This window comes from Girardinichthys multiradiatus, chromosome 18, assembly GCF_021462225.1.
Source record: "Girardinichthys multiradiatus isolate DD_20200921_A chromosome 18, DD_fGirMul_XY1, whole genome shotgun sequence".
In the NCBI taxonomy this organism is placed as follows: domain Eukaryota; kingdom Metazoa; phylum Chordata; class Actinopteri; order Cyprinodontiformes; family Goodeidae; genus Girardinichthys; species Girardinichthys multiradiatus.
In genome coordinates this window covers 2,403,513-2,426,560 of record NC_061810.1, presented here as the reverse complement: position 1 = coordinate 2,426,560, position 23,048 = coordinate 2,403,513, and the positions used below count along the sequence as shown (strand labels likewise).

Genomic DNA, 23,048 nt, shown 5'->3' with positions numbered 1-23,048 from the left:
CTGTATGATGAAATTTACATGGATATATATTGGGGAAACAATTATAGCATTTAGGACAGAAATTAAACTTATTGTCAACCTCAAAACAAAAGCAAAAGACCTTGTGAAAGTTGCTGGCTGAAGCTGGTGAGTCATTATCACCAGTCGAATAGCTCCTGTACAAACATTGGTTAAAAGTAGTGCTGGAAAATATATTGAATCACAATAGTCATTGCAGTGTTAATGTACATAATATTGCATTTGCAAAGGACTGATTGGATGCTATATTTGGTAGGATAATATATTAGGTGCCAAGCATTAAAATTCTGCATGCAGATAATTGTTTGGGGCTGTTGCATAGACTTTGACTGCTCTCGATGGACACACTTTGGGGCTAATCTTCAAAAGGTTTGTGTGTGCAAAATAACGTGCAAACTGTTGCGTAGACAAAGCTGATCTACAAACCAGGTGCAAATTGAATTGAGTGTGTAAAATCTGTGTAACAGTAGACACAAGTATTTGATACACTGCCGATTTTGCAGGTTTTCCCACTTGCAAAGCATGTAGAAGTCTTTTATTTTTATCATAGGTACTCTTCAATAGGGAGAGACAGAATCTAAAACAAAAATTCAGAAAATCACATTGTGTGATTTTTAAGTAATTAATTTGCCTTTTATTGCATGACTTAAGTATTTGATCACCTCACAACCAATAAGAATCCCAGCTCTCACAGGCCTGTTAGTTCTTTTAAGAAGCCCTTTAAGAAGCCTGTTCTCCACTCATTATCTGTATTAACCACACCTGTTTAAACTTGTTATCTGTAAAAAAGGCACTTGTCCCCCCACTCATGCTTTGCAAGTGGGAAAAGCTGCAAAATTGGCAATGTATCAAATACTTGTTCTCTCCACTGTGTGCAAAATATAAGATAATGACCCAAAATTGCAAATTTATGGGAGGAGGATATGCATATAGAATTCCTTACCACCATTATTGTGATTTAACAGACTTAAAATGGATTGCAGGAGCTGTTTTTGTATCTATATTTAGCACGTTTTAAAGGCAGGTACTAACTGGCACACAAAAATGTCTGCTGTCACTGTGGCGAGAAGGAGGTATAGATACATTGACAGACGAGAGAGAGAGAATCTTCTGTACATGTGTCAAAAGATTTGGATTGTCAAAAATAAAAATAACCACAGATGAGAATTGAGGTTTCTATGTAGGATAATCTAAGGGCTGAATTGGAGCCGATCACAAACAAAAGCCATGACATATCTCCTATGATAAAACTCCTTGCAGCACTTCTTGTGATGTCTATGGGTCATTTCAGTGCGCCATCGCTGTTGATGAGATCATCTGCTGCGTGTCTCTTTTAAAACAATTTGTAAAAAACACTTGTCAGGCATAAATGCAAATAAAGCTGTCTTAGTAACAGGTCAGTCTATAGATAAAAAAGAACTGACCATGTTTACCTAGAGCGTATCCCCTCCATACCACACTTTGTCATTTTTGGGCCAAACCACACATAACATGACAAAATATAAACCTCAGAATGTGACAGCAAAACATGTACAAGCTCTTCTCCAAGTTCATTACGGGGCAACTCTGTTTACAGCCATCAGCTTGTCTTTAGGGCTAGCTAGCGGTTTAGCAGTGGCACCCAAGGGAGGTTGGTAGTTAGGTCATCTCATTCATTAGTTTTTGGTGCCATGGGATTTCAAAGCACACACAACTTGATCTGTGTGCATCAAGTTGTGGACTTTAGAAAGCTTCAGAGTTTAATCTGGTTGAAAAGAATGGAGCTACTTACTTTTTACTCTACATAAGTACTTTATTTTATTTTTGTCTTTATGTTTTATTTTTTAATTCTATTATTACTACTTGTTTTTTTGCACATCTGCCTTGTTCTGTGACTGCACATTTTTTCATTATTGTCTGCACCCTTTTAAGAGCTGCTGTAACAAGTTAATTTCTCCATAGTGAGATCAATAAAGTCTATCTTATCTTATCAACATCTTATGTATCAAGCCTTCATTATCACCTCCTTGAAGTCTCACACAAAGCTTATTTACCAGTTATGTGGAAAATAAATTTGAAAAACACTATTTTGAATTGAATAAAATATAAACTACACTGACTGGACAATTTATCATGTTCATCTTTCTAGTCTTTGGTTGAAAACCAGTTTACTATCAGAACTGCCTAAACTTCTCATGGCACCGATGGCACACATCTTTCCAATGTGTGAAGCATTTCTCATGTACTCAAAACTGGAAAGCTACTTCTAAATATGGATGATGGGGTGTCCGTAACTGTGCCATCTTAAAGCCTGTTACTTTCTGTGGATACCCTGAGAATATGTGATGGCTTCTATGACATTTGTTGTTGACTCATAACTGTTCCACTATTTCGAACTGGAGAATCAAATTAAACTGCTGACTAATTTTCTTCTCTACCCTATCTCATCAGCAATCTAAAGACTGCTTGCGTTTAGACGAGACAATGCTGGTTAAACAGCTGCTGCCAGAGATATGCCATTTCATCCACACATATCGTGAGGGTCATCAGCATGCTGCTGACCTGCGTGCCTCAGCTTCAGCTGTCCTGTTCTCTTTGAGCTGCAACAACTTCAATGCTGTTTTTAGCCGCATCTCTACCAGGTAAGCCATTTTCCTTGTACCCCATTATTTCACATTGTTCTCGTGAAATCTTTGAAACCCGAAATCTTGGAAAATGTGTTTTTTTTTACCAACAAAAACAATGTTGATGATAAATTAAAACAAAAAAATTGCTGTTTCTGTGAAACAGCACGTGAGAATGCATTCTGCAGAATGAACGAAGATGCTGAAAAAATTTGAAAAAGTAATAAGTGATAATTAGCTGAAGAACACAAAAGAAACACAAAGAGGCAGAAAGGTGAAAAAGAAGCAGAAAATACAAATGCTGAATGAACGAAGCAGAAGATGCTGAAAAAATATGACATAGTAAAAATGATCAACACTGTTAAAGAACACAAGAAAGAGAACAAGCCAGAAAGAAGAGAAAAGCAGAAAAGAGAGAGAAGAGAAAGAAACAGAAAGGATAGAAAGAGCAAAGGAAAAAGGGAGGAAAGAAGCATAAAGAATAGAAAGAGAGCAGAAAGAGGCAGAAAGGAGAAAAAGAGAGAAGCTAAAATGCTAACATTAGCATATTGGCTATCACTACAATGAAGGCTGATATTGATTTACCCCTTCTACTGTGCAAAAAGTGGTATAAAAGCTGAAATTAGCTAAAATGCTAAGGCTAGCTAAATGTTAATGTAGTAAGACTAGCATGTTGGCTAATATTAACTCAGTCTATCTATAATGCTTAGTACGGCCCGTATGAAAAAGTCTATGAAATTGCCCTTTAAAATGATTCAGGTATTTGAACAGCAGTAGAAGCTGTTTAAGCACCTGACATCAAGTGGCTGCTGTTTTGTTGCTCCCCTGGGACCTATGAAGATGGTCTTACCATCATAAGTCACAGAGTAGTGCTTTCTCACTGGTTATCATAAATTTGGACCTGGTTCTGATGGAGTGTTCCTAACCGGTTCTGATGGATATTTCTACCAGGTTCTGATGGGGATTTCCTCTTGGCTCTGATGGAGTTTGGACTTGGTTCTGATGGACATTTGCTCCAGGTTCTGATGGATTTTGGAACTGGTTCTGATAGAGGTTTCTTTCTGGTTCTGATGAAGAATTTATCCTGGTTCTGATGGAATTTGGGTCTGGTTCTGATGAATGTTGGACCTGGTTCTCATATAAGGTTCCTCCTGCTTCTGATAGAGTTTGGACTTGGTTCTGATGGAGGGTTCCTAACTGGTTGTGATGGAGATTTCCTCTTGGTTCTGATGGAGATTTGTTGCGGTTCTGATGGAGATTTGTTCCAGGTTTGAATGGATGTTGGACCTGGTTCTGATAGTGGGTTCCTAAGTGGTCCTGATGGAGAATTCCTCCTGTTTCTGATGGAGTTTGGTTCTGGTTCTGATGGAGATTTGGTCTGGTTCTGATGGAGATTTGTTCCAGGTTCAGAGGGATGTTGGACCTGGTTCTGATGGATGTTTCTTTCTGGTTGTGATAGAGTTTGGACCTGGTTCAAAATTCCTCCTTGTTTTGATGGAGTTTGGGTCTGGATTTTTTCCTGGTTCTGACAGATTTTGGACCTGGTTCTGATGGAAGGTTCCTAACTGGTTCTGATGGAGATTTCCTCTTGGTTCTGATAGAGATTTGTTCCAGGTTCTGATGTGATAACAGCCTACATGCAAAACTCTATGAAATTGCCTTTTAAATTTAATCACTGTTTAGTTGTTGGAACAGCAGTATATGCTGTTTAAGTACTCGACACAAAATGGCCGCCATGCAGTTGCCTCCTATGAAGATGGTCATAGGGTTAGGGGTCGGGTCAGGTTTAGGCCATAGAAATGAATGAAAATGAATGGAAGTCAATGTAAAGGCCTCAAAAAGATAGTTATCTCTCTGTGTGTGTGCGTGTGTGTGTGTGTGTGTGTGTGTGTGTGTGTGTGTGTGTCGGGGCTCTTGTGTGTGTCTGAGTAGGAGACAGGGAGAGAAGAAAGGCAGAGTCACATACAGACATATACAGTGCAAGATACACAGCTATAAATAGAACAGTGAGGAGTGAATCAGCCAATCAGCAAAGAGCGTCAGTGTAACTTGACACCTGCAGCATTTCTAATGCAGCACCTCACTATCGTCTCCCCGTGGCCTGGGCTTTTAACATGGAGGCGCATGCTCCCGAACTACGGGCTATCGATGTCATTCTTGGACCGTTTTTCTCAGAACGGACAGGGGAATGAGAATATTAACACTTTTTTCTTGAAAATATAATATTAAAGGCACAACACTAGGTGAAAAGAAAGGGAAAAATTGAGAAAAACACAAAACGGCCTGAACATGCTCTCGAACAACATCTAATAAGTCGAAAACTATAAAGGCTATCGATTTGATTCATGCACCGAATGAATCAGCAGGCCTTGCTGAACAATCATGGAGCTTCTCAAGTTTCTACAAAAATCCGTCTGGGAGGTGTGACCATGTGGAAAAAGTGGATCATTTTGACCATTTTTAACCCGAGTGAAGGTAAATGTTTCACTCTCAAACAAACCTACTTCACGAGAAAACGATAAAAGGTATCCAAAACATTTTTGGACCGTAGGTATCAGCCGGGATTGGTGAACAATCTTGGAGATTTTAGTGTGTCTACATAAATCCGTGTAGGAAATGTGACAGTGTAGAAAAGTGAATAATTTTGAAATTTTTCAATTTCAAGCTATTTAGGGAAGGACAGATTTGATACTCCTAAACAAATCTTTTTTATGAAGTAACGATAAAAGGTATCAAAAAGATTCCTTCACTGTGAGTGCCAGCAAGGTAGGAAGATCAGTCTGCACGAGGCTCATTTCTCTACCTCGAATGGTTTACGAGAGGCGGCGATTTGAAAACGTGAGTTTAATGATTTTTTGTTCTGATTGTTTTCAGAAATTCCTATAGATTTCCTATACAGGGTGTGTTGACTTTGCATTGCTTCGGGGCATGTTGCCGGAAAACGTTTTGTCCCACATCAATGAGGGTGACATTTTCTGAATCGCGAAAGAGCATCCTACATTTTGATGTATAATTTGTATAGGTAGAGTGAAAATTGAGCGAGTGAGGAGAGATTGTTCGTTCTTTTTCAGGTTATTCAAAAACCTAGAGTGTACACTCTAGCAACAGTAGAATTCCATCATTGGATTACATTATAAAACGGAAAATCTGAAAAAATTGTAATAGTTTGAATCAAAATTGTAGAAAAAGTGTAAAAGATATCAAAAAGTTGAATTAAACAGTAATAGCAGATGGCTGTGAAAGCATTTTAAAAGTTGAATGGTGTTTCAAGCTGAAAGTATGCAGAAGTAGACCAGGAGATTTGGAAGACAGTGAAGTTTTAGTGGAATCTGCAGAAAAACAATAAGTGAGAATGCATTTTTGTAATGCAATAAAATTTGGTATTTGTAATTTTGTGGAAATATGTATTTAATAAAAACAAATAAGTACACAGAAGGACATTTTGTGACTTTGCAGATAAAATTTTTTTGCATTTAGAAAATGTAACCAAATCTAGCATACCCCGGTGGACTAGAGGGTTGCATCTCTGCGCCTTCGGTTCGGGGACAGGTGTCTGACTGTCGTTTCGGCCTATGGGTCGAGTGGTAGTGCGGAGTACTTAGCCTTTTGGCATCCCTGTCGGGGGTGCTGCATGGTGCCCCTCTCGGGTACTCTTTTATTCTGCTGGGGGACTTCAACGCCCATGTAGGAAACAACAGTGACACCTGGGGAGGCGTGATTGGGAGGAATGGACTGATTAACACCCTTATGCTTGAACATGGTGTTCATCATGGACAATCCATGACTGGTACAGAAGTCCAATAATGAAACACCACTGGGGTTCAGATCAGGGAGGCCATTCACTATCCAGCGCCCCAACAGCGATGCCAAGAAGGCTGGGTACCATGCACCACCACTCAGCCCTTAGGCCGAAACGACAGTCAGAGACCTGTCACCAATCCAAAGGCTCAGGGATGCAGTTTGTAAGTGTTGTTTTTTGCAATGCTTAGAAGTGAGGGCCAGATTGGAACAGTACACTCCAGGCATGTTGATAGGTCTTCACATACTCATAGCCAGAAGACATAGACAGGCGGACAGTGCCAGAGAGCATTTAGATATTAAATCCCCCATGCAGCTTGGACATGTGTTGGTAAGTGAAAAACGCACTTAAAATCCATTCTTTTTCCTGTGTAGTACATTTTATGCACTGCTTAATTGAAGAGCTGACAAATGGAATATCTGAGATACAGATTTCTTTACATAGCGTTTGTTCAATTTTTATCCGTAGACTATCTGATAAATTTTTTCTAAATCCATTTTAACATATATTGTAATGTAAGTGCAAGATACTTTTAAAAATTTGGACGTTCCGGTCATTCTAAACGTTTAGCCTTTTGTAAAGTGTTTAAACTTTTGCGTTGAGGTTTCGATGCCCATAAAAAATTTTATGATACAGTCTACGCTTTTGAACCATGTCTAGGTTGGTTTAACTGGGATCATAGAGAAGATATATATTTTTTTTAGTTAGCTAAAACCGCTAATGCTAGTGCCAGGCAGGTATCTACATGCGACTCATCGCCATCTTATGAGAGTCCATAGACATTCCTGTTTGACGATGGCTAGTTAAAACATTAAGAATAAGTGTCAAAAAGATTTATTTCTGATCCAGCAAATAATATTTTCCTAAATATTATTTAATAAAATAATAATGGTTAATTAAATAACATTAAGAATCAATTATACAGACAGGTTGGTTTCTAATTTAGGAAATCATTCTTTAAAATATAATTTTATTAAAATAATGTTTTACTTACCTTCTGATTCTGCATTGTGACTGGTTATTTAAAGTCATACCAACTGCTATCCTTAAATACTTTTAAAACTAATTTGACCTAATTTCAAAATTCCTCAAGGTAAACCTTTGTTCTTGAACATAAATCTCCACATTGATCCAATATCATTGCATCATTTTTATTGGTGCCCTTGTTCCTTCATTTGTACATAGTTCGCTATTCTTTCTGGTTTGCCTGGTAGTCTGAAGTTGAAATGTTTCTAGCCTAGTCAAAGAGTATGTGATTTGAAATATTTTAACTTGGAGTTGAATTGTTCTGTCCATAAATTCTTACATTTTGGAGAAAAGGTGTTGTGAATTTATTCTATATGTGAACAGAGTTTGCTGTTCAAGAACAACAGTGCTTGAATCAGTCTTTCATCTCTTGTTCCACAGAGTCATATTGGGCTCGTATTCACAGGACAATACTTGACAGACCAAATGTTAGTTACCGTATTTTCCGCACTATAAGGCGCACCGGATTATAAGGCGCACCTTCAATGAATGGCCTATTTTAGAACTGTTTTCATATATAGGGTGCACCGGATTATAAGGCGCATAGAATAGAAGCTACTGCAGTCAAACGTTTGACTGGGGTTGCGTTATGCATCCACTAGATGGAGCTGTGCTAAAGAGAATGTCAACAAAACAGTCAGATAAGTCAGTCAAACTTTATTAATACACTACAAACCAGCGTTCTGATAACTCCATTCACTCTCATGGTAAGGTCTCGTCTACATAGAATTCTATTGAATAGAGCCAACCGCACGTTAGGAATGCATTGGAGTCTATGAAGTTGAAGTTGAAATCAAACGTTAGTTAAAACGTGAAAGGGAACCTTTCCCTGATTCAGTAAACACGTAAAAGAAACAGTTTGATGCACTAAATCAAACGTTAGTACTGTTAACCTTTCCTGTTTCTGTCCCCTGACCGTAGTCTGATGACACAGGGGAGACGCTTTCTCCAGGGCCGAAGTTACTAGTTTCCTCGGGGTTATCTCCCTCACTCATACGTTGCTGAGTTGAGCATGAAGAAACAGCATCAAAACACTGAGTTGTTGACGAGATTTGGGGTTCTTTTTAATGACTTTGCAGCACGTAAAAACACAGGGCTTACAGACTCATACACCGCTGCTCCGGTCGCCGTCTCTACCCACCCCACACACACAATAATACCGACGTCACTCCTTCACTCTTGATTCTCAGCTACGGCAGCACACAGCGCCACCTCTGTCCGGAGGAGTAATGTCAACATCTGCCATACACACACACGAAACATACACCCCACACACTGAGCTTCTAATCACATATAGTTCAGGCAATTCCTGCAACAGTACATTCAAACGTTATACACACACAAGTGTTGTTGGACTAGGAGTAAGCACAGTACAGGTGTTTACCGCTATTACTTCGGCGACACCCCTGACTACGGTAGCCGTAATGCTGCAAGCGGTGCGGCTTTGTAGTTTACCAGTCGTACTGAAACATTTTGACAGAGCGCCGTGTACAACCATTATGGATCAACCAATTAACCAATTGATCCATATATAAGGCGCTCCGGATTACAAGGCGCACTGTCATTTTTTGAAAAAATAAAAGGTTTTTAAGTGCGCCTTATAGTGCGGAAAATACGGTAATTAAATATTAATAATCCTAATTACACAACATCATTGTCTTGCAGATGATGTTAAGATCTGCATTCATAAGTGATATTTGGCAGTAGTTAGATGGAAGTGTTAGGTCTTGATCTGGCTTGAGGATGTGATTTATGTTATCACAATTCATGTTTGGAGAGAGAATCAAGGTTTCCTCAATTTCTGTGACCACTTGTTGGAAGGCGGGTGCCAGCAGTTGCCAGAATTCTTCGTAGATTTCTGCAGGGAAGCCATCAGGTCCTGGAGCTTTGCCATTAGGCATCCTTTTAACTGCCTAATGGCAAAACCGTTGTTTCTAAGTCTTCTATTTTTTGTTCTAGTTCCACTTGAGCTGCTTTTTCTTTTTTTTCCTATATAATGACTAAGAAAGTACTTTGCCATGCCTAACATGTTTTGCTGCCTCTCAAAGACACCAGAAAGGGAAATTAGGTTGATCATTAAAAAATGATTAAAAAATCTGTCCTCTTTCTCAAAGAACCTGGTGAAATCTCCATCTTTAGGTAATGGTGTATTAAATCTCCAAGGCTTTACAGGTGGTGTTAATGTTTTGTCCATTACCATCAGAGTTACTGGTGCATGGTTGCTTAAAATGGGATAAATGTGTCTCATATACCTCCCTCATATCTGATTAGACATAAGTCTACAACGGTAGTAAGTGTGATGAACAGGTGAGAAAAAAGTAAATTACTTATTTGATGGGTGACTAGCACCAGGCATCACACAGACCAGAATTTTTCATATACTGCTTTAGATAGCTCTGCTCAAGTGCAGACATTTGTGTAAAGAGAAACAAAGAGTGGGGAGAGAACACATCCCTGTAGGTTGCTAGTGATGGTTCTTGTGAAGAAGATGTTCTCCTGCCTCACCTACTGCTGCCAGTCTGTCAGGAAGCTGGTGATCCACTGACAGGTGAAGGGTGGCACTGTGAGCCATATAAGCTTTTGGTGGAGAATGTCCGGGTTATGGTCTTGAAGCCTGAGGTAAAGAGCACAAATAGGATCCTGACATACATTTCCTGGATAGTTGAGGCAGTGTAGGATAAAATGTAGTTCCAGGTTGACAGCATTATCTGTGTGACTGGCAAGCAAACTGAGGTGCTCCAAACTGAGGGGGGCTTGTGATGTCCTTCAAATGCTTCAGTACCAGTTGCTCAATAAATTTCCTGACCACAGATGTCAAGGTGACATGCCTGTAGACATTTAATTCTGTGAAGGTGGGCTTCTTTGGAACTGGAATCATGGGGGAGCATTTGAAGTAAGGGGGAACCTCACACAGCTCCAGTGACTTGTTGAAGATCTCAGTGGAGATGGGTGCCAGGTGGTCAGTTCAGGCTCTCAAGCACGATGGAAACCAAATAAAACTCACCCATCAGTCCTCAATGACTATAGACCTGTTGCCCTGACATTCCACATCATGAAGGTCCTAGAGAGACTGCTGTTGGCCCACCTGAGTAAGAAAACAATAAACTATCAGGACCCCCGTCAGTTTGCTTATTGCTGGGGAGTTAGATTTGAAGATACCATCATACACCTGCTTTAACAAACCCACTGTCATCTGGACAAAGCCAGCAGCACTGTGAGGATCGTGTTCTTTGATTTCTCCAGTGCATTTAGCACAATCCAACCTGATTTGCTTTGTCAGAAACTCCAGAAGACTCAGGTGGAGGCCTCAACAATTTCCTGGATTAAAGACTACCTGATAAACAGACCACAATTTGTGAGGCTGAAGGGTTGTGAGTCTAACCAGGTAGTCAGCAGCACAGGAGAACCACAGGGGACTGTTCTCTCACCATTCCTTTTCACTCTGTACACCTCAGACTTCCAGTACAAGACAGACTCCTGTCATCTGCAGAAATACTCAGATGATTCTGCAGTTATGAGGTGGATCAGAGATGGACAAGAAGATGAGTACAGAAAGGTGGTGGGCCACTTTGTGGCATGGTGTGGAAACAATCATCTCATCTTGAACGTGAATAAAACAAAGGAGATGATTGTAGATTTTAAGAAAAACAGGAATAGGTCAAAAACTATTTCCATCATGGGAGAAGAAATGGAGGTGGTGGAGGAGTATAAATACCTTGGTGTTCACCTGGACAACAGACTGGAGTGGAGATGCAACTGTGAAGCCATCTACAAGAAGGGACAGAGCAGACTGTACTTCATGAGAAAGCTTAGGTCCTTCAGTGTTTGCAGCAAGATGCTGCATATCTTCTATAAGTCTGTTGTGAATAATCTGATCTCTTCTCCATCATCTGCTGGGGAAGCAGCATCAGAGCCAGGGACTTAAAAAAGCTCAACAAGCTGATAAAAAAGGCTGGCTCTGTTCTGGACTCCTCTGGAACATCTGGAGATCATTCTACAAAGATGGATTCTTCATAAAATAAAGAACATTATGGAGAACCCTGAGCATCCTCTTCATGAGACTGTCCTACAACAACAGTGTCTTCAGTCAGAGGCTTCTTCAGTACTTTGTTCTGTACAAAGTTGAATGTGATGACAACAAAATCACACGAAAATCATCAATGGAAATCAAATTTATTAACCAATGGAGGCCTGGATTTGGAGTCACACACAAAATTAAAGTGGAAAAACACACTACAGGCTGATCCAACTTTGATGTAATGTCCTTAAAACAAGTCAAAATGAGGCTCAGTATTGTGTGTGGCCTCCACGTGCCTGTATGACCTCCCTACAACGCCTGGGCATGCTCCTGATGAGACGGCGGATGGTCTCCTGAGGGATCTCCTCCCAGATCTGGACTAAAGCATCCGCCAACTCCTGGACAGTCTGTGGTGCAACGTGACGTTGGTGGATGGAGCGAGACGTGATGTCCCAGATGTGCTCAATTGGATTCAGGTCTGGGGAACGGGCGGGCCAGTCCATAGCTTCAATGTCTTCATATTGCAGGAACCGCTGACACACTCCAGCCACATGAGGTCTAGCATTGTCCTGCATTAGGAGGAACCCAGGGCCAACCGCACCAGCATATGGTCTTACAAGGGATCTGAGGATCTCATCTCGGTACCTAATGGCAGTCAGTCTACCTCTGGCGAGCACATGGAGGGCCATGCAGCCCTCCAAAGAAATGCCACCCACACCATTACGGACCCACTGTCAAACCAGTCCTGCTGAAGGATGTTGTAGGCAGCAGATCACTCTCCACAGTGTCTCCAGACTCTGTCACGTCTGTCACATGTGCTCAGTGTGAACCTGCTTTCATCTGTGAAGAGCACAGGGTGCCAGAGGAGAATTTGCCAGTCCTGATGTTCTCTGGCAAATGCCAAGCATCCTGCACGGTGTTGGGCTGTGAGCACAACCCCCATCTGTGGACGTCAGGCCCTCATACCATCTTCATGGAGTCGGTTTCTAACCGTTTGTGCAGACACATGCACATTTGTGGCCTGCTGGGGGTCATTTTGCAGGGCTCTGGCATGCTCCTCCTGTTCCTCCTTGCACAAAGGCAGAGGTAGCGGTCCTGCTGCTGGGTTGTTGGCCTCCTCCACGTCTCCTGGTGTACTGGCCTGTCTCCTGGTAGCGCCTCCAGGCTCTGGACACTTCGCTGACAGACACAGCAAACCTTCTTGCCACAGCTCACATTGATGTGCCATCCTGGATGAGCTGCACTACCTGAGCCACTTGTGTGGGTTGTAGCGTCAGTCTCATGCTACCACGAGTGTGAAAGCACCACCAACATTCAAAAGTGACCAAAACATCAGCCAGAAAGCATAGGTACTGAGAAGTGGTCTGTGGTCCCCACCTGCAGAACCACTCCTTTATTGAGTGTGTCTTGCTAATCACCAAAGATTTCCCCCTGTTGTCTATTCCATTTGGCAACAGCTGTGAAATTGATTGTCAATCAGTGTTGCTTCCTAAGTGGACAGTTTGATTTCACAGAAGTTTGTTTTATTTGGAGTTATATTGTGTTGTTTAAGTGTTCCCTTTATTTTTTTGAGCAGTGTATTTTGCTACAACATTTAATTTCTTTTTCCGATTAATGAAGTATTTTTGAATTTGAATTGAGACTTTATCAGGTCATGAGGCCCTCCTTTTTTTCAGGTGCTGAAAGAGCCTATTTACATTTTCCTTTGAGATCCTTAGTGCAGGCAGGGGTTCTGATGGTAGGGGTGGTTGGTGTATGGTAATAATTTGTGTCTGAATGGGATGTGGAGGAGTTAGATTATGGTCTGAACTGCTGCTTTTTTTTTACCTGCAGTAGATGCCATTCAGTTGAATTGCCAGGCAAGGATTCTGCTCAGGGTGGGGGGTCTCCTGTAGGTAGTCAGGTATTTTTAAACTATTCCATACGGCAGTCGTGTCTCCATCTGAAAAGCTTTTTTTTACGTTCTCACTGTAGCTTCTCTTTCCTGCTTTAATCTCGTTGGTCAATATGTTCCTGGCCTGCTTATACAGGGCCCGGTCCCTGCCGCTGTGATTCTCTTCCTTATCCTCACGCAACTTCCTCAGATGAGAAGGGAACCAAGGTTGTGCAAAAGCTACTTTATTTATGGTTTACTCAGGTGGGCCAACAGGAGTCTCTTCATTATGTGGGATGTCAGGGCAACAGGTCTACACTCATTGAGGACTGATGTGTGAGTTTTCCTCGGTACCAGAACAAGACAGATCTTCCACAACACTGGAATTTTCTTTTGGCTAAGGTTGGACCTGTGTGTGTATATCCTGTTGCAGTGCAGGAATAAACCTTTTTAGAAGTTCCTTTCTCCCTTCAGTAATAAGAGTACAATAAAAACGCATTAATGTACAACACTGCCAAAAAATAAATTTTGCCTCATTTATATCTCTTTTGTTATGTTACATAGTGTTCAAATTTGTTTTAACTTCATTTTAGGTACACAATTTATTTCTTTATTTTTAATGTTCATTTTTTCTTTAAATTGTATTCTTAGATGTGCACTCTTTACTCTGTCTTGCTGCTGTGACAATTTAATTTTCCCCTTGGGGCATGAATAAATAAAAAAAGTTTTTATCTGTATCTATTATATTTTGTGAATCGATTCACTTTTAGTTGGAGTACACTCTTGTTTCAAAGGTTCATTAATCCAAATCCTGATATTATTAGCTCTCTGCTAACTGCAGAATCTTACAACACCCTGTTATTATGTTCAGCTATTTGGTCTTTATTTGGCTCCGTTTTCTGTGTTGTTGAAATCGCTTTATAAAAAGGTTTACATTTTTTAAGAAAAAATCTTTTGTCAGTGCACTGAAAGGCTTGAACAAATTCAAAACAAGTAATTTATGTTTTCTTTTTTTGGCAGGGCTTCTAGAAGGGAAATTGTAAAGCAGTTATAATTGAACATACCTCTCTACAGCTTGTATATTGTTTCCCACCCATTACTTCATTATAACAGTGTCTTGCTCACCGCCCAAACCAAGTAGTTTAAAAACAAACCTAAAAGGAGTAGATCATGAAATTTTAGGTCAAAATCAGTTCAAGTGTACTGTGCAGTGCACAGCATCTCTTTTGTTAAACTACATCCAGTGAAGTAAATACATTTTTTTTCTTGCAGGCTGCAGGAGTTGACAGTGTGCTCAGAGGATAATGTGGATGTTCATGACATCGAGCTTATGCAGTACATCAATGTGGACTGTTGCAAACTGAAGAGGCTTCTGCAAGGTTTGAACATGCTGATTTAATGTTGCTCCAATTTGCAGTAAGACTATAAAAAAGCACTTAAATACACTGCTGAAAAAAATAAAGGGAACACTCAAATAACACATCCTAGATCTGAATAAATGAAATATTCTCATTGAATACTTTGTTCTGTACAATGTTGAATGTGATGACAACAAAATCACACAAAAATCATCAATGGAAATCAAATTTATTAACCAATGGAGGCCTGGATTTGGAGTCACACCCAAAATTAAAGTGGAAAAACACACTACAGGCTGATCCAACTTTGATGTAATGTCCTTAAAACAAGTCACAATGAGGCTCAGTATTGTGTGTGACCTCCACGTGCCTGTATGACCTCCCTACAACGCCTGGGCATGCTCCTGATGAGACGGCGGATGGTCTCCTGAGGGATCTCCTCCCAGACCTGGACTAAAGCATCCGCCAACTCCTGGACAGTCTGTGGTGCAACGTGACGTTGGTGGATGGAGCGAGACATGTTGTCCCAGATGTGCTCAATCAGATTCAGGTCTGGGGAACGAGCGGGCCAGTCCATAGCTTCAATGTCTTCATCTTGCAGGAACTGCTGACGCACTCCAGCCACATGAGGTCCAGCATTGTCCTGCATTAGGAGGAACCCAGGGCCAACCGCACCAGCATGTGGTCTCACAAGGGGTCTGAGGATGTATACAACTGCTTGTTAATCCAGATTTCTAATCAGCCAATCACATGGCAGCAACTCAATGCATTTAGGCATGTAGACATGGTCAAGAGGATCTGCTACAGTTCAAACCCAGCATCAGAATGGGGAAGAAAGGGGATTTAAGTGACTTTGAATGTGGCATGATTGTTGGTGCCAGACGGGCTGGTCTGAGTATTTCGCAAACTGCTGATCTACTGGGATTTTTACGCACTACCATCTCTAGGGTTTACAGAGAATGGTCCGAAAAATAGAAAATATCCAGTGAGCGGCAGTTCTCCGGGCACAAATGCCTTGTTGATGTCAGAGGAGAATGGGCCAGACAGGTTGGAGCTAATAGAAAGGCAACAGTAACTCAAATAACCACTCGTTACAACCAAGGCATGCAGAAGAGCTTCTCTGAACGCACAACACGTCAAACCTTGAGGCAAATGGGCTACAGCAGAATCAGCTTTATTGCCAAGTTCATACATACAAACAAGGAATTTGACTCTGGTACACTTTGCTCTTTGGTTTTGTTTTTGTATTACAGAATATACATATTCACAATGTACAATATACACATATATAATAAAAAGGTGCATTTGCAACATCTGTATGCTGTTGTTTTGTACTCTATTAAATGTTCAACAGAGAAACAGCCTGGGGGAAGAAACTAGCAAACAGTGCTCTGTAGCGGCGGCCTGAAGGTAAAGCTCTGAACAGTTTGTGTGCAGGGTGTGTGGGGTCTGCAGAGATTTTAGCAGCTCTTTTCTTGACCCTAGACCTGTATAAGTCCTGGATGGAGGGAAGGTCAGCCCTGATTATTTTCTCTGCATTCCTGATTATTCGTTGCAGTCTGGACCTGTCCTGTTTTGTGGATGATCCACACCACACTGAGATGGATGAAGACAGGACAGATTGAATGATGGCAGTGTAGAAGATGACCAGCAGCTCCTGTGGAAGGTTGAACTTCGTGAGTTGCCTCAGGAAGTACAGTCTCTGCTGGGCCTTCTTTCGAACAGTGTCTATGTGTGAAGACCATCTCAGGTCCTCAGAGATGGTGGTTCCTAAGAACCTGAAGTGGTCCACGGCCGATACAGTGTTGTTGAGGATGGTGAGGGGGGTGTATGGGGATGATGTTCTCCGAAAGTCCTCCACCATTTCCACAGTCTTGAGTGGGTTGAGTTCAAGGTAGTTCTGACCGCACCAGTGTACCAGTCGATCCACCTGCTGTCTGTATGCCGACTCATCACCGTCCTGGATCAGTCCAATGACAGTGCTGTCATCTGCAAACTTAAGGAGTTTCACGGACGGGTCCGCTGAGGTGCAGTCATTTGTGTACAGGGAGAAGAGGAGTGGGGATAGAACACACCCCTTGGGGGCAGCAGTACTTATTGATCTGGTTCGGGAGAAGATGCTCCCCAGTCTCACCTGCTGCTGTCTGTCCGTCAGGAAGCTGTTGATCCACTGACAGGTGGAGGCTGGGATGTTGAGCTGGGTGAGCTTCTGGTGGAGGATGTCTGGTATGATGGTGTTGAAGGCCGAGCTGAAGTCTACAAACAGGATCCTGGCGTACGTCCCTGGGTGGTCGAGGTGTTGCAGGATGAAGTGTAGACCTAATTTAACAGCATCATCTGCTGACCTGTTTGCTCGGTAAGCAAACTGCAGGGCGTCCAGCAGGGGGCCTGTGATGTCTTTCAGGTGCTTCAACACCAGCCGCTCAAAGGATTTCATGACCACAGACGTCAAGGCTACAGGACTGTAGTCATTTAATCCTAGGATGGTGGGTTTCTTGGGAACCGGGATGATGCTGGATCGTTTGAGGCAGGAGGGGACCTCACATTTCTCCAGTGACTTGTTGAAGATCCTTGTGAAGATCGGAGTGAGTTGATTTGCACAGGCTTTCAGGCATGATGGGGAGACATTATCAGGTCCTCCAGCTTTCTTTGTTTTCATGCGCTGAAAGAGCAGCAGAAGACCACACCGGATGCCACCCCTGTCAGCTAAGAACAGGAAACTGAGGCTACGATTCGCACAGACTCACCAAAATTGGACAAATGAAGATCGGAAAAACGTTGTCTGGTCTGAGGAGTCTCGATTTCTGCTGCGACATTCGGATGGTAGGGTCAGAATTTGGCGTCAACAACATGAATGCATGGATGCATCCTGCCTTGTATCAACGGTTCAGGCTGCTGGTGGTGGTGTAATAGTGTGGGGGATATTTTCTTGGCACACTTTGGGCCCCTTAGTACCAATTGAGCATTGTGTCAACGCCACAGCCTACCTGAGTATTGTTGCTGACCATGTCCATCCCTTTATGACCACAGTGTACCCATCTTCTGATGGTCACTTCCAGCAGGATAACGCGCCATCTCATAAAGCAAGAATCATCTCAGACTGGTTTCTTGAACATGACGATGAGTTCACTGGACTCAAATGGCCTCCACAGTCACCAGATCTCAATCCAATAGAGCATCTTTGGGAGATGCTCATCATGGATGCAGCCGACAAATCTACAGTATCTGTGTGATGCTATCATGTCAATATGGACCAACCTCTCTGAGGAATGTTTCTAGTACCTTGTTGAATCTATGCCACCAAGGATTAAGGCAGTTCTGAAGGCAAAAGAGGGTCCAACCTGTTACTAGCAAGGTGTACCTAACAAAGTGGCCGGTGAGTGAGTGTGTGTGTGTATGTATATATATATATATATATATATATATATAGTTTTTTTTCCTGATATATATAAATTGTGTGTCTAAGTATGACATAAGTATTTGATCACCTACCAACCATAAGAGTCCCGGCTCTCACAGGCCTGTTAGTTCTTCTTGAAGAACCCCTCCTGTTCTCCACTCATTACCTGTATTAAATGCACCTGTTTGAACTCGTTATCTGCATAAAAGACACCTGAACATCAGGGATAAAAAAGTACACCTGCACAAGGCGGGATGGGCTACAGGAAAATAGCCAGGCTGCTTGGTAAGAAAGCAACAACTGTCGGCTCAGTTATAAGAAAATGGAAGAAGTTCAAGAGGACGATCAATCTCCCTCGGTCTGGGGCTCCATGCAAGATCTCACCTCGTTAGGGCATCAATGATCTTGAGGAAGGTGAAGGATTACCTCAGGACTACACAGCAGGACTTAGTCAATGATATTAATAATAATGATAATACATTTTATTTAAGCCACCATTCAGGGCACTCAAGGTCACCTACAAAAGCAAAAAAAAAAAGAATAAAAAGGAATCCAAAGAAGATGAGGACCATGGTGATCAGACGAGTAGGAGGCACCAAGAGGTTGATAGAGGAGGTTGACCTAAGAGACCGGGAGGGAGTATTAATGTGGAGGAGGTCAGAAAGATTTGAAGGAGCAAGGTGATTGATAGTCTTAAATGTATAGAGCAAGATTTTTAATTCAAGGCGGTATCTGATTGGGAGCCAGTGGAGCTGTTGAAGTACAGGTGAAATGTGACTGCTGGGTGATGTTCTGGGGATGACCCGGGCAGCAGAGCTCTGGACCAGCTGGAGTTTATGAGTGGATTTATGGGGTGATCAAAAAGAAGAGAGTTACAGTAGTCCATGCGAGATGTGACCAGAGTGTGGATCAGTCATGAGTTAGTTGAGTTTGTCACGTCCTGTGAGTTTGCTCCATTTTATCTCTATAATATCTCTGAACTAACCTGCTAAAAATAGGTTTAAAAATTATTTAAAACATACTACATATTGTCTCCACTAGCAGCTAACAAGCTAATTGCTCTGCTTATACCACTTGGTAGACAGCTTTGTTTACAACAGAGCTCATTTCACTTTTCGCTCCGTATGCATTAGATAGTGCGCAGTAAGCGCTTGTATACACATTAATATTTGTATTAATGATACTTCAAGCACACATGAAACTAAAAAGGTTGTTAAATGAGCTATATTTCTTTGCTAGCTAGAACTGCTAATACTAGCACCTGCAAAGTCAAGTATTTACATAGGACTTATCCTTATCTTGTGAGAGTTCATTCCTCACTGCCATTTCAGTAGTCCATTACTCCATGTGATGGATAAGTAAAATAAAGATCAGTTGTCCAAAAGATTGATTCCTAATTCGGCAAATAATATTTCCTTTTATGTTTTTTACTAAAATAATGGTGGCTAATTATTACATTAAGAATTAATTATCTAAAACGTTTTTTGCCTTTTAATTTGGCAAATTATTTTTTAAAACATAATATTATGAAAATATTGTTTTACTTCCGATTTTGCATTGTGACTAGTTGTTTGAAGTCATACCAATTGTTACACTTAATCAGTAGAGACACCTAGGCTTCCATCTCCCCAGACACCTCCTCCAGCACCCATGGGGGGAGCCCAAGGTGCTCCCAGGCCAACCGAGAGACATAGTCCCTCCAGCGTTTCCTGGGTCATCCCCTGGGCCTCCAGCCCTACCTGCGGTCCACAAAACACATGTGGACCGATTGGGCAAACTCCCATGAGCCCTCAAGTACCCTACAGAGGGTTTAGAGCTGGTCCGGTGTTCCACTGCCGGGACGAAAACCACACTGCTCCTGAAGCCGGGGTTCGACTATCGGCCAGACTCTCCCCTCCAATACCCTGCCATAGGCCTTACCAAGGAGGCTGAGGAGTGTGATCCCCCATAGTTGGAACACACCCTTAATTTGTTTTAAAACTAATTTGACCCCATTTCCAAATTCCTTAAGATAAACCTTGATCTTTAAACATAAATATCCACATTGAATTATCATATCATTGCATAATTTTTATTGGTTTTCAACTGCTTTTATTGGTCCCCTTTATCCTTTAGTTGTACATAGTTCATTAGTTTTCTTTATTTCTTAACTTTATTTAGTAGTTTTAGTTGAATTGTTGTTGCCTATTTAACAAAACAAAATTGAGTTGAATGGTTTCTGTTAATAAATTATTATATTTAAAGGAGAAGTTGTAAACTTATTTCATGTGTGCAGAGCTTGCTGTTTTGAGAATGCCAGTGGTTGAATCACTCGTACTCGTACTCGTCATCTTCCGCTTTATCCGGGACCGGGTCGCGGGGGCAGCAGACTCAACAGAGACGCCCAGACGTCCCTCTCTCCAGACACCTCCTCCAGTTCCTCCAGGGGGAGCCCAAGGCGTTCCCAGGCCAGCCGAGAGACATAGTCCCTCCAGCGTGTCCTGGGCCTCCTCCCGGTGGGACGTGCCTGGAACACCTCCCAAGGAAGGCGTCCAGGAGGCATCCGGTATAGATGCCCGAGCCACCTCAACTGGCTCCTCTCGATGTGGAGGAGCAGCGGCTCTACTCCGAGCCCCTCCCGGATGGCCGAGCTCCTCACCCTATCTCTAAGGGAGTGCCCGGCCACCCTACGGAGGAAGCTCATTTCAGCCGCTTGTATCCGGGATCTCGTTCTTTCGGTCATGACCCAAAGTTCATGGCCATAAGTGAGGGTAGGAACGTACACCGACCAGTAAATTGAGAGCTTTGCTTTTTGGCTCAGCTCTCTCTTCATCACAACGGACCGGCACAGCGCCCCCATTACTGTGGCAGCCACACCGATCCGTCTGTCGATCTCCCGCTCCATTCTTCCCTCACTCGTGAACAAGACCCCGAGATACTTAAACTCCTCCACTGGTTGAATCACTCTTTTGTTTTAATACCACTTTCCATATTGGGCTGGTATTCAAAGGACAATACCTAACAGATATAATTTAATAAAAAGTTATTTTATTAAATTACTTAAGCATGTTATTGAACAACAAAATTGATTAACATTTGCAACATTTATTATTACTACAATGTCCTATGGTGTGAATTTAATTCTAGTCTGCTTATTTATATGGCTCTGATTAACAACAACTATCTTCTTAAGGCACTTTACAAAGCAAACAGATCGAATTCATTTTGAGAAATATATAGTCAATTCAATCCAATAAAAACTGTCACATTCAAACTGTCATGCTTGTTGGCTTCAATAAAATGTTAAATTTCTCTCCTTTGGGAATTTGGATTGCCACGCGTCCAGTAATCCAATTTCCACAGATAGATTTTTAAGCATTTTTCCCATCTTTGGTATGGGGATCTAAGAGGCTGACTGTCTATCTAGACTTGACATTACGCACTTAAAATCACCCCCCATAATTAGGATGCCGGAGCTGTATTCTGCAATCCTGTTGAAAACTGACTTCATAAACCCTGGTGCGTCTTCATTGGGAGCATATACATGTATAAAGGAAACGGCTGTTCCATCGATTGTCCAATTTACCAATATAAATCAACCCTCTCTATCTTTATGTACTAACGTTTCAATAAAGTTAATTTGCCTATGTATTAATATGGCAACGCCTCTTTTCCTACCAGAACCATGTGAGGAGTAGTAAACTTTATCAGCCCAAGACTTGTTTAATTTTGTATGTTCCAGATCTCATAAGTGTGTTTCCTGTAAAAGTGCAACCTGACACTTTGATTGTCTAAGTTGCAACAATACTTTCGTTCTTTTGATTGGACTATGCAAACCCTTCACATTGTAACTTGTTACCGTTAATGTATTCATAACCAATTTAAAAAATATATGGTAATGTCAAGCTGTATTAGATGCTGAGACGGTCAACCGATGGGTGGTACCAGACATTTGAGTAAAATGGATGCCGAAAATTAAAGTGATGAAATAAAATAAAAATACCACTGCTTTGCCGAGCAGTATTTTCAAGCATGCCACGACTAAGATTCAAGTGCTCTGTTGTTTTTTTTGGATGTGACAAGATCCTCTGGGAACAAGAGGATCAGAACGCAGAAAGCACAACAAGTATTTAAAAAAAGTATTGCAAACATAGTGCAATGTAGTGGGTTTAAGTCCCTGGCCACTATAATAAGCAGCAACAAGCACACCAAAAATTTGGATGTGTACGACAACAACGAAAATGAGAAAGGTTAGAGTGTTGGAGTTCAGGCTCCTCCAGGTGAGCATAAATGTACGTACTTAAACAACGTAGAATTTTCTAGTAATATTAATACAAACCATGACCATGAGGCAGACCTAATTGCGACTTCCTAATACAATGAAGTTAATTAGAAGTGGTAATGTTGGGCACATTTCCAGGAGACAGGTCAGTTTAGAAACGTAAGATTGTCTATCATACTCATAGTTAGCATTTGAGCATCAAGGGAGATGTGCCATATTAACGATCACAGTTCAGTTTATGTTTCAGTTCCAGTGGCTGTTTGATGATGGTCTTGTTTATGTATTTCATGGCCTTCACGGGATCCAGAAACTCTTTACTGTCCTCTTTGTATGTAATTTTGAATCTTGCTGGATAAAGTAATCCAATGCGCACGTCACTTTGTCCTCGTAAAGCTTTCCGTACATCCGAGAAAGCGGCTGGCACCTTGGCCACGCTGGTGGTGTAATCCGGGAAGATTTCGATTCTTTTACCATTGTAGGTCAGTGGGGCTTGATTCCTGGCTCTCCTCAGAATGTCAGCAGCGTCTCCATCATAATGCAGCTTGGCGATGATCACACGGGATCTTTCTGCATCTCCAGGTTTCTTAGGTGCAGTCGTTTGGCCATTGCGAGTGGTTCAATGGCCATTATGAAATTGGAGATAGGGAGCAGCCCTGCATAGAACATCTTTGTAAGTTAGTGTTTGGAGAAAT

At 41.7% G+C, this 23,048-nt stretch overlaps 1 protein-coding gene across 2 annotated transcripts in view; it reads left to right on the top strand.

Annotated features, from left to right (window-relative positions):
* nf1a (neurofibromin 1a) overlaps window positions 1-23,048 on the top strand; it is a 309,684-nt gene that overhangs the window by 31,926 nt on the left and 254,710 nt on the right. For both annotated transcript variants that reach the window (XM_047391263.1, XM_047391264.1), the window contains exons 4-5: window positions 2,449-2,639; window positions 14,610-14,716. In XM_047391263.1, coding sequence (XP_047247219.1) covers window positions 2,449-2,639; window positions 14,610-14,716 — 298 coding nt within the window. The remainder of the gene's footprint in view (window positions 1-2,448; window positions 2,640-14,609; window positions 14,717-23,048) is intronic.